This window comes from Sapajus apella, unplaced genomic scaffold (genome assembly GCF_009761245.1).
Source record: "Sapajus apella isolate SASKATOON/1434 unplaced genomic scaffold, GSC_monkey_1.0 scaffold23, whole genome shotgun sequence".
Taxonomy (NCBI): Eukaryota; Metazoa; Chordata; class Mammalia; order Primates; family Cebidae; genus Sapajus; species Sapajus apella.
Genome location: NW_022436963.1, coordinates 26544039 through 26561703, shown reverse-complemented (window position 1 = coordinate 26561703; position 17665 = coordinate 26544039). Strand labels below are relative to the sequence as shown.

General features: G+C 37.2%; 1 protein-coding gene across 11 annotated transcripts in view; it reads right to left on the bottom strand.

Moving 5' to 3' along the window:
* Nucleotides 1-17665, bottom strand: part of CHL1 (cell adhesion molecule L1 like) — a 203692-nt gene that overhangs the window by 22457 nt on the left and 163570 nt on the right. For all 11 annotated transcript variants that reach the window (XM_032290504.1, XM_032290498.1, XM_032290500.1 and 8 more), the window contains 4 exons: nt 7377-7501; nt 4249-4350; nt 3859-4056; nt 2637-2707 (listed from right to left, as the gene is read on the bottom strand). In XM_032290504.1, the coding sequence (XP_032146395.1) occupies nt 2637-2707; nt 3859-4056; nt 4249-4350; nt 7377-7501 (496 nt within the window). The remainder of the gene's footprint in view (nt 1-2636; nt 2708-3858; nt 4057-4248; nt 4351-7376; nt 7502-17665) is intronic.

Here is a 17665-nt window from a genome sequence, read left to right as displayed (position 1 = left end):
TTATCAACTATAGTCATTATGTTGTACAATATTTCATTTAATTCCACTTAATTTCATTATAAAGCAAGTAAATCTTCTTATTATACTTGTAATATAAATAATAAAACCTGGATCCATTAGGAGTCAACTACCTTGGATGTGATTATATAACCAGGTAATTAAAGATGTTCCTAGTTTCCAACATTGGTGGGATTTTGGGCTTTTGGTTTGGTTTTTGGTGTCCTTTAAGTTAGAAATGTGTCATTTTATTGAACAAAGTTAAAAATTTACATACATTTGCTTAAAAACAATGGAAACTTTCAAGCAAAAACTATCCTGATATAGATATTTAACTGATGGGGTTGCAGTGGACTCTTTTTTCCTGTTTTGCAAGTAGAACACTCCAAATATGAGTGAGTCATGACCCACTTAATACATGAAAAGTGAATGTATAAAGGCAAAGCTAAGTTAAAAGCCTAGTTCCACCATTAAGTTAAATTGTAATGTTACTTTAAATTGAATCCTGTTTAATGTTAAATGTAAAATATAAACAAATGAACAAAAATTAGGGAAGTCCAGTCTGTTCCCAGTGTTCATCTTCATTGTTAATTCTTTTGGGAAAGATCAGCTTTTTAAAAAAAAAAAATTTTGTCTCTCTGATCATTATTATGTAGATAGGAATTATTTTGAATCAATCTCTGAGAGATGGGGGTCTGCTAATTCATTCACAATACTATCTGCTTGTCAACCTGGGAAACACCTGGAGACTAACTCCTTTCCATAGGATGATCCATACAGAACAATACTCAATGAATGAATGTTCTTAAACTTCAGTAGCTGTGTCAGTAGTGATTAGATCTCTGATATGTCAAGATAATAAGAGACACCATGGGACTTACTGGGAATGTAACTCTCAGCCTAGATCCAAATCCTGTGACTACTTTCTTCCTCTAGTCAATTAATTACTAAATTACATGTCATTTGCTCCTCAAAGACAAATTATAAATTGCTTTTTTAGCATAGTGCCATTCTTACAAGAAGATAGCATTAGTAATCAATCTTATGTATCTTTGGGTTGAAAAATGACTTATGAGTGAGAGGAGCAGTCAAAAAAACTGAATATCTCTGGCTTTTTTTCCATATGACTCAGCATATGGCATCTGGGTGAGGTCATTAAACTCTGAGATTCCCAGCTTCTCTGTATGACATATAAGACTGACACCATCAAGGGACTACAGCCCTCTGAAAGGAGTAGTGAAGATTAATGAGCTAATGCTACTGGAACATGATGTTTCTCTGAGGAACTGACTTGCAAATACACAGTATTATTGATATCTAACCAACTATATTATCTACCTTATGAAAATTTCTGTGGGACTTAAGAGAGGATAAGACAAATATACTCTAAAAGACTAACATCTTTTTAGACTATAAATTAAGTAATTATCAAGGTAATATAGTAGTAACTATTTATGGCCACAAATTCAAGGAAAGAAATAATATTCTTGAATATGTTTCATTTCTATGTATTACCAATATACTTTTTTAATTTCCACATCTTAAATTCATAAAACTTAATTTCACTGAAGTGGAAATAAAGAGCTAATTTTGATCTAAAAATTATTAACTAAATATTTTGCAGGTATGGGCCACGTGACTGTGTAATGAGTACAAAGACCAACATATGAGGATAAAAACAAACTAAACTTGGTGCATTGTGAAATTCTTCCAAGAGTTGTACCTGGAATGAGTTGTGGAAATAAATTAGTATATTTCAGCATATATTAAAAATGTTCTATATTTACACAAAATTTTATAAATTCAATGTTACTCATCAGAAGCGTTGAATGGTAATTTCCTTTTAGGTAGGCCAATATACTTGTCGTGAAATATATCCAAGTAGTAGAGGGAAAATAAAATCCCCCACTGTTACAGTAGAAATTTGGAAATGACCCTAGAATAATTAAACTTATCTGCGTAGATGTATGTTTTTATGCAAAATTCAAATGGTGAAGTCTATTTAATAACATTTAACAGAGATATGTAAAGGAGGAAAAATTCAGGTTTGGAGTCCAAAGGTCCTCATGTAGAAATCCTAGCTTTGTGAATTTCTGGTTTTACGGTGATGGGCAAGACATTCATTATCGTAGATGCCATCTCCAGATCTGGAATAAGGCATTCATGATGCTGTCTTCACAAGATTATCCTCAAAATTCTTAGAAAGGAGAATACAAAATGTCTATTGGTGTTTAATAAGTGGTGAATATTCTTTGGGTGGGGCCATCAGTTTGATATGCATAATATCTAGTGGATTATACTAAATTGATAAAAGATTTTAGTATTTTTGAATGGAAGAGAATCTAGAATACTGTTAATTAAACCATTAATAATTTGAAACTTTTGGTAATGTATTACAACTAAATCAATCTGCATAATCTTTCCTAAATTGTTGACCAGTGTTAAACTTGGTTTCATAAGGTGATTCTAATCACAATGATCTTCAAAATTTACAATGATGATGACTCACAAATTCATTTCATTTCCAAATCTTATCTATGTTCTTAAAAAAAATTGTGCTATCATTGTACTTAGCATGCAGATCTAAGCGGAATTAAAAACAGCACAAAGAAATACATAACATATTAAAGAATACACACCTCCCACTTTATAATCATTTCCTTGGGTTGAGAGGCTTGAACCCTTATGTTTTGTGGATTCCTATCTGGAGCTGAAAAATTTAAAACATTAACATCATTTTTCCTATTTTATGGTAATCCATAGGTAAGTCATCATATCACAACTTCCCCCCGCAAAAAAAAAAAAACCCCCAGATAATTAAAAAATTTTGATTTTACTTATTAATTCCTATCTAGTCTAGTTCCTAAAGAGATTTAAGGCAGCTTTTAAATATATTTTTTATTTAAAGGAGTAAAATAGTCTTCTTGGAGTGAAATAACTATTATCCAATGGAGAGTAGATGTTTACTATATATGTCTTAATTTTAAACCTGCTTTCAAAATTTTTAAAACTGCTTTTTAAAATTCTAAACCTGCTTTAAAAAATATATTTTCATTTAATCCTGCTTTACTTTTTCTATTAGAATTGTCAATAGAAACATATGCTGTGAATATTTGCCTTTACGAGAATAAAATAAACACTATGTATTAACAGCCAAATTTTAATAACATCAAGCTGAACAAAACCTGTAATGTAGCCATGAATATTTTTAGATGAATTTATTTTATTAGAAATAGCTAAGTTGGAGTTTAGTGCAAAGACTGACATATACAAAAATCACAGAAGTGTTAATTTCTATCTGATTCAGTTATACCTTGACTTGCTTTTTCTCAGTCAGTCCAAAAAGGAAATTATATCCTAGAGTATTTATTTCAGCCAAGGAAAAATGAAATATCATTCTATGACAAAATTGATGATCAATAACAATTCAGTAACACAAATTTTAGCACTGTCATTCTTGAGATTTTTTAAAAGGCATCTTGGAAATTTAGATTGATGTTGAAACACAAGAAAAGACATGAATGCATAAAAAATTAATAATGTTAGATGCATATATATTGAACTTCAATTTACAACTAACTTGACAGTATCTGGTTAAACTTCATATTTAGACATCAGAAATTACAGAAAGTAATTTTTTTCATATGTCACTTCCTTAATTTCCTGCTTCTATCAAACTCTTACGTAATGCTTCTGAGGCTGATATGCTTTGACTATTTTGTGTGCTGTTTGTAGAACTGTTAAAGCTATTTGGAGAAATCTAAAATCTTATATTACTCTATCAACCTTTTTTGATAGATGTTCAAAGATGGAGACAAACGAAAATGTTTTGTTAGAAACCTGATGTGAGAACGTTCATACCTGCTGGTGGTGTTTCATGATGGTCTGATGGCTGGCTAGGTTGACTTCTCCCTACTTCATTCACGGCTATGACCCTGAACTGGTATCTCACAAATGGAGCCAAAGGTAAGATGACTGTGGTTTTCTTTCCTTGGACTCTAGTCAGTTCCTCCCACCTTCCAGGCTCTTCTTTGTTTCCTTCAAATTCAACAATATACTCTGGCAGTGCAAACAGGAAAAAAACATTAGAATATACAGAGTGTAGATAAGCTATACCAAAATTTATCCCAATATTAAAAGATCAAAAGGATGTTATAAGAAGAATAATCCACTAAGGGTAGTTAAAAAATGGCTTCACTATGAATTTTGGCTATCTAGAGTAATGAAAACAGTTATCCCAAGCCTTCCTACCATGAATATTGCTATTGTGGTCATCTCCAGCTTCCCAGGTCAGCCGAACACTCCTGTTTTGTCTTTCAGACAAGTGAACGTTTTCTGGTGGATCCGGAACATCTAATTAATAAAGGAAGGGAAAATGTAGATATTTGCCTTTGTTTACCTGATTCCCTTCTTCAGACACATTGCCAGCCACTCTGAAACAGAGCAGGTACCACCCTCTTAGGGACCTGGGGAGCCCCTCACATATGGAAGTGAAAGGTGGAGTTTCTTCAAGGGTAATTCAGGCACCTAGCTGGCCCTAAGAAGTAAATAAACAACTGAGAACACATGGACACAGGAAGGGGAACATCATACACTGGGGCCTGTTGGGGGGTGGGGGGTTAGGGAGGGGTAGTATTAGGAGAAATACCTAATGCGGATGACCAGTTGATGGGTGCAGCAACCCATGACACACGTATACCTATGTAACTAATCTGCACGTTCTGCACATGTACCCCAGAACTTAAAGTATAATAATAATTTTAAAAAAAGAAGTAAATAAACAACTTGATAAGAATGAAGTTAACAGTAGCTTTAAACAATAGCCAAGGAAGCTAGAATTACAGGGCTGTTTGGTTCTCCTATGGAAACTGAAGATAACATCTTAATATAGTTGTTTTTCTGGAACCCAGACTGCCACCCAATAAATTTACTGGCACTGAAACCTCAGATGAAGGGGAACTGAAGCCTGAGCGCTTATAATCATTTTTTGTAAATTTCTTCCTGAGGGGCTTAAAGGGAGCCACATCCATTAGCCAGAGCTAACATACGTTTTGGCTGGCCCCCAAGTTTTAAACAAAGCTTCTGTTCCTTAACCAATCACAAATCAGGAAATATTTGAATCGACCTATAGCCTATAAGCTGTGCCCCATCGCCTCTTCAAGATATTTCACCCTTTAAGGCATAAACCAATATTTAGCCTCAATGTATTAATTTACAATTTTGCCTATAGAATTTGTATTTTTAGGCAGGGCGCGGTGGCTCAAGCCTGTAATCCCAGCACTTTGGGAGGCCGAGGCGGGTGGATCATGAGGTCAAGAGTTCAAGACCATCCTGGTCAACATGGTGAAACCCTGTCTCTACTAAAAAAAAAAATACAAAAAATTAGCTGGGCATGGTGGCACGTGCCTGTAATCCCAGCTACTCAGGAGGCTGAGGCAGGAGAATTGCCTGAACCCAGGAGGCGGAGGTTGCGGTGAGCCGAGATCGCGCCATTGCACTCCAGCCTGGGTAACAAGAGTTTCGCTCTTGTTACCCAGGCAGGAGTGAAAAAAAGAATTTGCATTTTTATTCTAAAAGCATTGGTAGATTATTGCATACATAAACAGTATGTATAATTGGAGGTAAAATGTATGTAGACTTAAAAAAATTTAATAGTTAAAAAAAATAGCATCCTAATCGCAAGAATGAAATTTTAAATTTTATAAGGAAATTGAGAAGGCGAACATCAAACAGAAGGGGACCAAGTCCCTTTAGTGGCACCCATTGCTCAAAATGCTTAGGAACAAATTGCATGGAGGCTGACACTTACCCTCTACTCACTGGGCCTGGGATGAATTCCAGTTTATCTGAAGCTCAACTATCTTTTCTGATGAATTATTGTTGGAACCATCACTAGAGGAGTAGATGTTTCTGCTTGCAGAGACCTGAAAATGCTCACGTCTACCTGGCCAAACGTTTTCCTAAAGGTGTAATTCTACTGAGCCAACTCTACAACTCTACAAATCCATACCTTCTGCAAGTGGGGACTGTTCTTTTATTTTTATAACCCTCCCCCTCCCATGGCCATTTGTTTCACCTGAGACGGGGTGGCCATTCGCTTCACTTGAAGAGACCCAGCCTGTTGACCCATTTTGCATCAGCCTATCTCGGAAGACACTGAATTTTCTCCCTCAGTCTGTACTACCACCTCCCTCGTTCGCAACCTAACAGTGGGCCCAACAGCTGGAGTGCTAAAGATACAAAGATCTGTTAATAACAGTGATTAATGCAGACATATAATAAAGAAGAGTGGGCAAAACCAACACTTTTAAGGAATATCTGCAAACTAAAGGGAAGACTAAATGGTGCCCACTGAAACAGAATAAATGTCTAAGGCTGTTAAGAGTCCCAACAGAAAATTAGTGAATAACTCACACAAAATTAGGATAGTTCAAAAATGTTTTAATAAAACATCTTTAAAAAGATGTGGCAGGATGTTTGATAGGTTGGGTGTGAGAGACTTGAAATATTGGCGGTGGGATGCAGCTGCTAGAACCCAATCAGAAGGAATGGTGTGAAGATAGCCTGTCTGCAGAAGCCATGACTTTGGCAGTGGGACACAGCCAGTCCACAAGGACAGAGTAGGGAGAATCAATACAGCACCCTCAAAGGGCCCTCCATTTGCTGAACTAAATCATAGCTGGAAGGCGAGTGGTTTGTTGATGTTGTCCTTACAGGCAACCTTTCTGGGTCAAATTGCTGGTAGAGACTGAATCTGGAAGGGAACTTTTGGAAAACATCCAGCAGATGTTCTAAAAGCTTTAAACATTCGTGATTTCAGAGATAATTGCATTGATTACACTAGTAAAGTTCCTAATTAGTACTTTCATTAACAGCAACAACAACAAAAAAAATGAAAGACATTCCTTCGCAGAATGCTGGAAGTTCCTCCCCTTCCATCCTGGAACCCTGAGAGCTCAGTCTGTGCTTTTGGTTTAGAAATGACCACTGTGCATCCACCCCTCAACCCTACCCAGATCCTCCAGTCTCGCCCACCCCCATTCCTCAGTCCCATTTCTTTGCACACCAGGAAACAGTAGCTCAAGAGTGTTAGGAACTCAAGCATGCTTTATTTTTCTTTCTGCTGATAGCATCACTTACCTCCCACTGCTATTGGCAAATTAACACGTATAGGGAAGAGAAATTAAGCATTAATTAATTTCTTTTATATAAAAAGAGGAGAAAGGATTTGAAATTGGGTTGCTTTTTAAGCAAAAATTTCAAACTAACAATATATATGCAGGGGCTCAAAGAATCATTAGCTTTATTGGCCAGGAACAACATAATTTAACCAGAAATGAAAAAAAAAGAACAGATTTCTCATTGGTTGGCACACTTACCAAGGACAGTTACTTGAGTTATGTCGGCGGCACTATCCAGATCAGTGTGAGCTGAACAGCAGTAAATACCCTGGTCCTCTAAAGTTATATTAGATATGGTCAAATTAGCTCCATCAATAATTATCCTATTAGAAAAAAAGTGAGCACATGGTGAGAAGGAAAACAACAGAAACGATAGAAACCCAATCCTTTTAAAAATGTACATTCCTCATCGAAAACAATCTGAGTAAGGGTGAAAAAACGACTTTATGCAATGCAAATTTGATTAGAGAGTACCACAGTTGAAACCTGGAGATAAAGAATCATTCAAGCATACACAAATGTCTACATAGCCATACACAAAATCACATTTAAAAAAAATTATTATGAAATTTTTAACCATCTGTTTGCATGGGTCAGTGATGGAACCATGTGTTGTCGGGCATGTTTAAAGAATGCATCATACCTTATAATAGCCAAAATACATTTGAGTAGTTCTTAAGGTATGTTTAGAGAACCACCTATATAGGCTCAATTGGAGTGCTTCTTACAAAGGCAGATTCCTGAATTCCATCCGAACTTCACAGAACCAGAATACCTGAGATGGAGTGTGATAATCTAAATTTTTCAAAAGTTTCTCTTTTCTCCACCCCTCCACTCCCAAGTAGAATGCCCATTTAAGATCTGATAGCAATTAAATCATGACTTATTTGAACAGTAGATGGCAGTCTAGTACTTCGTTTTGCAAATCATTTCATTTCACGTTGCTTTTTATCTTTTTTTTTTTTTTAAACAATTTGTGATTAGGTTTACTATTGGAAAATTACTTCTTTATAAATTATACCTTGTACCCTGTACCTATGTATTATTGACAAAACTATTAAAGTGTTTTTCAAGTCCCATAAAATTTAAAATATATTCACAGTAATTAGCATTTAGTTGAAATAATTTAAATAGTGTCATCCTTATGAGGAGGAAAGGAGACTCACATAATTAGTATTTTTAATGCACATTCATATAAAATGATGAAAATTTTGAATTACAGAAAACCACTTTAAATTGCAGTAAAATAAAACATAGTTCTTTTGATCATAGACAGAATCAGCCTCTTTTTCCTACACCAATAATGGAAAGATTTGCCAACCAATATTACCTTGCATTGTTAGTCAAGAATCTCACTATAATTTTAGACATGATACAACTTTGACATGAATTAACTTCTCAGGTCATGCTAGTCAGGTGTCCACTTGATACATTATTAGAATACTGCACATGCTGACAATTTTTGAAAAATTTACCTTCTTAGATGAAAGAATACACTTTAATAACCTCTTGAAACAGGGCTTTTGTGCCCTGCATGAGAGCCCATAACAGCTGAAATCTTGCCAAGATTTGTACCCTGCATACAGTGCTTTAGGCCAGAAAGAAAGCTACCAATTTTTTGACAAGTCATAGTTGCATTTTGCCTTATTTCTAGTCTCACAAAAGTACCTTAGGTGCCTCAAATTAATCAAGGTTGGGTGCCTCACTAGTCCTCGACTTGTGGTAGGTATGGTATATCTAAGGAATTTATTAAAAATGTCGGCTGGGCGTGGTGGCTCACACCTGTAATCCCAGCATTTTGGGAGGCTGAGGCAGGTACATCATGAGGTCGGAAGTTCAAGATCAACCTGGTCAAGATGGTGAAACCCCATCTCTACTAAAAATACAAAAATCAGTTGGGCATAATGGAAGTCTCCTATAATCCCAGCTACTTAGGTGGCCGAAGAAGAGAATTGCTTGAACCCGGGAGGTGAAGGTTGCAGTGAGCTGATATCGGGTCACTGCCCTCCAGCCAAGGTGACAGAGAAGGACTGTGTCTCAAAAAAAAAAAAAAAAAAAGTCACATCCTGAGTCCAGGTTCCAAATAAGAACATCTGGAGATGGGACAAGTAGCATTGCATTTGAATAGGAAGCCTAGATAATTCTGTCACACAACCAAATCTGAAAACTATTGCCTCAGCAGAATCACTCTATGTTGTGCTCCAGTAACAGACAGCTCCAAATTCTCTGTGTCTATGAAAACAATCCCGTATTTCTCCCTCACATTATAGGTCAGCTGGATTCTGCTTTAAAAAGCCCTGTCATTTCTACTCTCATAGCACCTGAACTCTTAGAAGAAGCTAAAAAGCATCTTCACATCTTTGTGTCCCAATCTTTTCCTCTGTCTTCACCTGTTTTATTGCCTTGCCTGAGAAATCTATCACCCTAAAACCACTCGCCTCCTTCATCGGCAGTATCCAGTCTGCCAGTCCCTAATCCATGTGAGCAGCCATTCTTGTCTTACCCTGTTCAGCTGAGTAATATTCGTGTTTCCCTGAAGACGCTATGACAAAATGATTCTCTCTTTGGAGACCTGTGTTTGCGGCTCAGTTTCATCAATTAGTATTTGTACAACCTTGAACAAAACATTGAGCCTAATTCATCTTATCTAAAAAATGGGGATAACAATATTTTCTTTCTCTTTAGGAGAATTAAATGAGGTAAAGCACATAAAGTGATTAGTGTGTACAGCCTGGCAGTATGTGCTCAAAGAGTGTTACTAATAATGTTAATCAAATTGATTTCATTCATTTCTGGCTTATTGCTAATCACATTTCTCATAGTTGATGTTTTAATGTCCCCAACTCCCATTTCTCCTGCCTCTCTGCTTGAACAAATTGCCTTCTTTCCAATTTGTTAGAAAGAGAACTTTTACTATGACTGTCTTATAATCTTTGCATCTTCAACTTCTCCCCTCCTTGATTCATTTGCCACTATTTCTGGAGGGGGAAAGAGGGCAGCTCTTATTTGGTGCCAAGGAAAAACGCTTCCACTGTATTCTCAATATCCTTTCCTCCCTTTTCCTCCTAGTTATCAATATATCCCATTTTTCATGCTACTGTGGTTTCTCCTGCAGTGCTGGGTCCCTAACTTTGCCTACAGTCATGAACAGTCCCCACTACCTTTGTTAAGCATGGTATAAATTATAAAAATGGTTTCATATCCATGTTCCATTTCCTTTTTCATAACAATAGTGTTATGGTCTATAGTCACCTGCAGGTTAGAAATCCACAGGAAATTCCTTGGGGGCATTTCAACCTACCTAATAGCATTGCTGTGAGGACTGAAGAGATAAAGCTTGTATGGGAAGTACTAACATAACACGAAGCACCCTAGGTCTAATGGTTCAGAGTGGCAGTTCCCAGCACTTATTGCATCCCTACATAAGAAACGGGACAGGAGAGAAGAGGAGAAAGTTTCACTTCTCATTGTTCACCATGTATATTGGGTTAGAAATTTAACATCCATTTAGGTTAAAGCTTCTGGTCTTCTGCATAGTTATAAGGAGAAGGTATCTCAGCAGAAGGTAAGAAGCATGAGCTTACTGACACGGCCTTCTAGAAACTTAGCAGATACCTATGACTTCTACCCCCTTCTATATCTCTCCATGCCTGCCCTTGGCAGCAGTCAGGGCCAACCAGCAGCAGTTACTCCCAGCCTTCCTCACTCCCGGGGCCTCTTCCGAGCAAAGGTTATTGTCCCTTATCCCTGCTGCTCTTGAGGGAAATTGGCAGAACATCTGTGTCACTTGCTCAGTCCACTCAGACAGCCAGAGGTTCACTTCAGTGTCAGCTCTTGTATCCTGTGGGAACTGTAAGATTGGGCCACATGAAAAGGCTGCTTAGGGCTTCTGGGGTCAGAGCCTAAATGTCCATGTCATATTCCCAATAAGCCATGGGTCTCTGACTCCCTTCGGGGCTGTAGCCCAAAGGTCACTTGGAAGACCCCAGATAATCAGGCAGCAGTAACAACAGAGGCAGAATTTAGGCATATCTGAACAGTTGGCCGATCAGCAGTGACCTAACCTGAGGCTGGAGATCTGTATTGCAAAGTGTATCTTTAGATGTGTATAATTAATCCCATGTTTCAATGAGAACTGGTTGTGATACATACGCTGCCTTTCTGCAAACCTTTACATATATAGGAAGGAGGGGAGAGAATAAATTAAGTACCAAGGCTGAAGCCAGTATCTTTGCATAGAGGTGGTTCACACACAAATACCAAGAGAGGACAAGCAAGCAAAGAAGATGAGAAAGAATCAACAAAAAAATGCTGAAGACTCAAAAGGCCTCTCCTCCAAATGATCGCAACATCTCTCCAGAAGGGCGCAGAACTGGACAGAGGATGAGGTGGACAAACTGACAGAAGTAGGCTTCAGAGGATGGGTAATAAAAAACTATGCTGCGCTAAAGCAGCGTGTTCTAACCCAATGCAAGGAAGCTAAGATCTTGATAAAAGATTACTGGAGTTGCCAACTAGAATAATCTATTCAGAGAGGAACCTCCTGAAAAAAGCACTAAATATGGAAAGGAAAAACCAGTATCAACCATGCAAAAACATACCAAAATATAAAGATCGGTAATGCTATGAAGAAACTTCATCAGCTAGTGAGCAAAATAACCAAACAGCATCATGATGACAGGATCAGATCCACACATAACAATACTAACCTTAAATGTAATTGGGCTAAATGCCCCAATTAAGACATAGTTTGGCAAATTGGATAAGGAGTCAAGACTCATCCATGTTCTGTATTCAGGAGACCATCTCACATGCAAAGACGCACACAGTCTCAAAATAAAGAGAGAGAGGAAAATTCACCAAGCAAAGGGAAAGCAAAACAAAGCAGGGGTTACAATCCTAGTCTCTGATAAAAGAGACTTTAAACCAACCAAGATCAAAAAAGAAAGAATAAAGGGAACAATTCAACAAGAAGAGTTAACTATTCTAAATATATACGCACCTCATACAGAAGCATCCATATTCATAAAACAAGTTCTTATGTTTTATGAGTATATTAAGTTCTTAGGCTCCCACACAATAATAGTGGGAGACTTTAACACCCCACTGTAAATATTAGACAGATCAATGAGACAGAAAATTAACAAGGATATTCAGGACTTGAACTCAGCTCGGGATCAAGTGGATCTAACAGACATCTACGGAACTCTCCACCCCAAATCAACAGAATGTACATTATTCTCAGTGCCACATGGCACTTATTCTAAAATCAACTACATAATTGGAAGTGAAACATTCCCCAGCAAATGCAAAAGAACTGATATCATAACAAACAGTCTCTCAGACCACAGTTCAATCAAGTTAGAACTCAGGATTAGGAGACTCATGCAAAATCACACAATTACATGGAAATTGACACATTTGCTTCTCAATGACTCCTGGGTAAATAATGAAATTAAGGCAGAAATTAAGACTTTTTTGAAACCAATGAGAACAAAAACACAAAGTACACTGAGTCTGTGGGACACAGAAAAAGCAACGTTAAGAGGGAAATTTATAGCATGAAATGGCCACATTAGAAAGCTTGAAAGATCTCAAGTCCACATGCTAACATCACAATTAAAAGAGCCAGAGAGGCCAAAGCAAACTAATCCAAGAGCTAGCAGAAGACAAGAAATAACTAAAATCAGAGCAGAATTGAAGGAGTTAGAGACATGAAAAGCCCTCCAAAAAAACTCAATGAATCCAGAAGCCTTTCTTTTTTTGAAAAAATTAATAAAATAGACAACTAGCTAGATTAGTGAGGAAGAAAAGAGGGAAGAATCAAATAGACACAATATAAAAATGATAAAGGGGACATCACCACTGACCCCACAAAAATACAAACTACCATCAAAGAATACTATAAACACCTCTATGCAAATAAACTAGAAAATCTAGAAGAAATGGATAAATTCCTGGACACACACACACTCTGAATACTAAACCAGGAAGAAGTTGAATCCCTGAATAGGCCAATAGCAAGTTCTGAAATTGAGGCAGCAATTAACAGTTTCCCAGCCACTAAAGCCCAGGACCAGATGGATTCTTAGCCAAATTCTACCAGAAGTACAAAGAGGAGCTGGTACTATTCCTTCTGAAACTATTCCAAACAATTGAAAAGGAGGAACTCCTCCCTAATTCATTTTATGAAGCCAGTATCATCCTGATACCAAAACCAGGAAGAGACACAACAAAAGAATAAAACTTCAGGCCAATATTCCTGATGAACATTGATATGAAAATCCTCAATAAAATACTGGAAAACTGAATCTGGCAGCACATCTAAAAACTTATCCACTATGATCAAATGGGCTTCATCTCTGGAATGCAAGGCTAGTTCAATATATACAAATCAATAAATGTAATCCATCACATAGACAGAACCAAAGACAAAAACCACATGATTATCTCAATAGATGCCTTTGATAAATTTAACATCCCTTCATGTTAAAAACTCTCAATTAGTTATTGATGGAACACATATCAAATTAATAAGAGATATTTATGACAAACCCACAGCCAATATCATATTGAATGGGCAAAAGCTGGAGGCATTCCCTTTGAAAACCAGTATAAGACAAGGACACCTTCTCTTACCACTCCTATTCAACATAGTATTGAAAGTTCTATCCAGGGCAATGTGGCGAGAGAAAAAAATAAAGCGTATTCAAATAGGAAGAGAGGAAGTCAAATTGTCTCTGTTTGCACATGACATAATTTTATATTTAGAAAGCCCCATCGTTGCAGCCCCAAAACTCCTTGAACTGATAAACAACTTCAGCAAAGTCTCAGGATACAAAATCAATTATGCATAAATCACAACCATTCCTTTATACTAGAAATAGACAAGCAGAGAGCCAAATCATGAATGAACTCCCATTCACAACTGCTACAATGAGAATAAAATACCTCAGAATACAGCTAACAGGGATGAAAAAGACCTCTTTAAGTATAACTACAAACCACTGCTCAAGGAAATAAGAGAGGACACAAGCAAATGGAAAAACATTCCATTCTCATTGATATGAAGAATTAATACCATGAAAATGGCCATATTGCCCAAAATGATTTACAGATTAAATGCTATTCCCATCAAACTACTATTGACATTCTTCACGAAGTTATGAAAAACCTACTTTAAATTTCATATGGAATCAAAGAAGACCCTGTATAGTCAAAACAATCCTAAGCAAAAAGAACAAAGCTGCAGGCATCATGCTACCTGACTTCAAACTATACTGCAAGGCTACAGTAAACAAAACAGCATGGTGCTGGTATCGAAACAGACATATAGACCAAGGGAGCAGAACAGAGACCTCAAAAATAATACTACACATCTACAACCATCTGATCTTTGACAAAACTGACAAATGCAAGCGATGGGGAGAGGATCTCCTGTTCAACAAATGGTGCTATGAAAACTGGCTATCCATATACAAAAAACTGAAACTGGACCGCATCCTTATACCTTATACAACAATTAAGATGAATTAAAGACTTAAATGTAAAACCCCAAACCATGAAAACCGTAGAAGAAAACCTAGGCAGTATGGTTCAGTACATAGGCATGAGCAAAGATTTCATGAAGAAAATGCCAAAAGCAATTGCAACAAAAACCAGAATTGACAAAAATTGGATAGCCAGTTTTCATAGCACCATTTGTTGAACAAGAGATCCTTGCCCCATCCCTTGCATTTGTCAGTTTTGTCAAAGATCAGATCTTTGAGGATCTAATTAAACTAAAGAGCTTCTGCACAGCAAAAGAAACTATCATCAGACTGAATAGGCAACCTACAGAAAATTTTTACAATCTATCTATCTGAAAAAGATCTAATATCCATTATTTACAAGGAACTTAAACAAATTTACAAGAAAAAAATAAAACAACCCCATCAAAAAGTGGGCAAAGGATATGAACAGACATTTCTCAAAAGAAGACATTTATGTGGCCAACAAATACATGAAAAAAAGCTGAACATCTCTGATCATCAGAGAAATGCAAATCAAAACCACAATGAGATACCATCTTGCGCCAGTCAGAATGGCGATTATTAAAAAGTCAAGAAAAAATTTTTGCTGGTGAGGCTGTGGAGGAATAGAAACACTTTTACACTGTTGGTGGGAATGTAAATTAGTTCAACCATTGAAGACAATGTGGCAATTCCTCAAGGATCTAGAACCAGAAATACCATTTGACCCAGCAATCCCATTACTGTGTATATACCCAAAGGAATATATAACTTTCTCCTATAAAGACACTTGCACAGATATGTTTACTGCAGCACTATTTACAATAGTAAAGACATGAAACTGACCCAAATGCCCATCGTGATACACTGGATAAAGAAAATGTGGTACATATACACCATGGAATACTATGCAGTCATAAAAAGGAATGAGATCATGTTGTTTGCAGGGACATGGATGAAGCTAAAAACCATCATCCTCAGCAAACTAACACAGGAACAGAAAACTAAATACCTCATGTTCTCTCTCATAGGTGGGAGATGAACAATGAGAACACATGGACCCAGAGAGGGGAGTAACACATACCGGGGCCTTTAGGGTTTGGGAGCTTTAGGGGAGGGAACTTATAGGACAGGTAAATAGGTGCAGCAAACCACCGTGACACACATATACCTATGTGACAAACCTGCACATCCTGCTCATGTATCCCATCTTTTTAAAGAAGATATAAAGAAAAACAAGAATTTAAAAATAATTGTCATAAGGAAAAAAAAAAAGGAATGAAGAAATGAGTAGTACAAACCACAAGAGCAAAAATGGACTGTGAACTTAGTTTTTTCTGAATGCTCTGTATGTTAATGTTTTCTAAGTGCTGAGTATTGTTTAACCTTATAATGAAGGTACCTTTTTAATACTTTTAATTCAAACTGTTATGGAATTTAAAACTAAGGCACAGAGATGTTAAGCGGCTTGTCTTGTCTAAGGTCAAAGATTTAATAAGTGACTGAGCTGATTTTTTTTTTTTTGAGATGGAGTTTCCATCTTGTTGCTCAGGCTGGAGTACAATGGCACGATCTCGGCTCTACTGCAAACTCCACCTCCCGGGTTCGAGCAATTCTCCGGCTTCAGCCTCCCACGTAGCTGGGATTACAGGCATGTGCCACTACCCTAATTTTTTGTATTTTTAGTAGAGATGGGGTTTCTCCATGTTGGTCAGGCGAGTCTCGAACTTCTGACCTCAGATTAGGAATCTGGCAATCCACCTGCCTTGGCCTCCCAAAGTGCAGGGATTACAGGTGTGAGCAACTGTGCCTGGCCTGACCTGAGATTTGAATCTAAGCCACTGAGCTTCAGAGGTCATGTTGCTGTCTCATGCAAGCACCATATGTCCAATTTAAAAACTTTCAGATTTACTTTTATAGAGCAATAAATTACAAAATTAACAATAGGTGAGATTTGCCTCCAAGATGGTTAAGTTATAACCCTTACTTGGTAACAATGCAAAAGGATACAAAACTGACTCTCATGTATTCTCAAAAAAGAGTAGACATTCAGCAAATGTTGACTTTTTATTTCTTTTTTTTTTTTTCTTTCTTGAGACGGAGTTTCGCTCTTGTTACCCAGGCTGGAGTATGGAGTGCAATGGCGCGATCTCGGCTCACCGTAACCTCTGCCTCCTGGGTTCAGGCAATTCTGCCTCAGCCTCCTGAGTAGCTGGGATTACAGGCATGCACCACAATGCCCAGCTAATTTTTTGTATTTTTAGTAGAGACAGGGTTTCACCATGTTGACCAGGATGGTCTCGATCTCTTGACCTCGTGATCCACCCACCTTGGTCTCCCAAGACTTTTTATTTCTTTAATGTACTTAATATTGTCTAGGGCTATTAAGCATCAATTCACACTTTCCTCTATGTGTTCTATTTTATATTTTGTCTATATTCTCTATACAGAGTTTGATTTAGGTTTTGCTGGTGAGTTAAATAAAATCATGTGAGATTGGAATGTAGAAGGAAAATGGGTGCCGTCTTCTCTGGGCCAGTGGGAGCAGATAGTGGTTCTGGCAGACATGAGAGTGGGCAGTGGCAGGACTCACGAGTAGTGCCAATAAGGTGAGGTGGCCATGAAGATGACTGCAGTTTCCAGACACCTGAATTGCTGCTGCAGTGCTGTGTGATCAAGAACCTAGTAGGTTAGTATGCAGCCTCTTCTAGGCCTAGCTCCTCCAGGCTTTTTTTGCAAAAATCCAAGCCCATGCAATTCTTCCTCAGTTATTTAGAGTGGTTTCTATTTCACACACTAACAGAATGGTACATGTTACGTGAAAAGTCAGTAGCAAAAACAAGATGATAAATATATGATAGGAGAGTGAAGTGACTTGAAGACAGAAATATTACTCCATTTTTGCTTTTATTTCAGTATGAACACTTTCAAGATTTATTTATTTATTTTGAGACAGAGTGTTACTCTGTCTCCCAG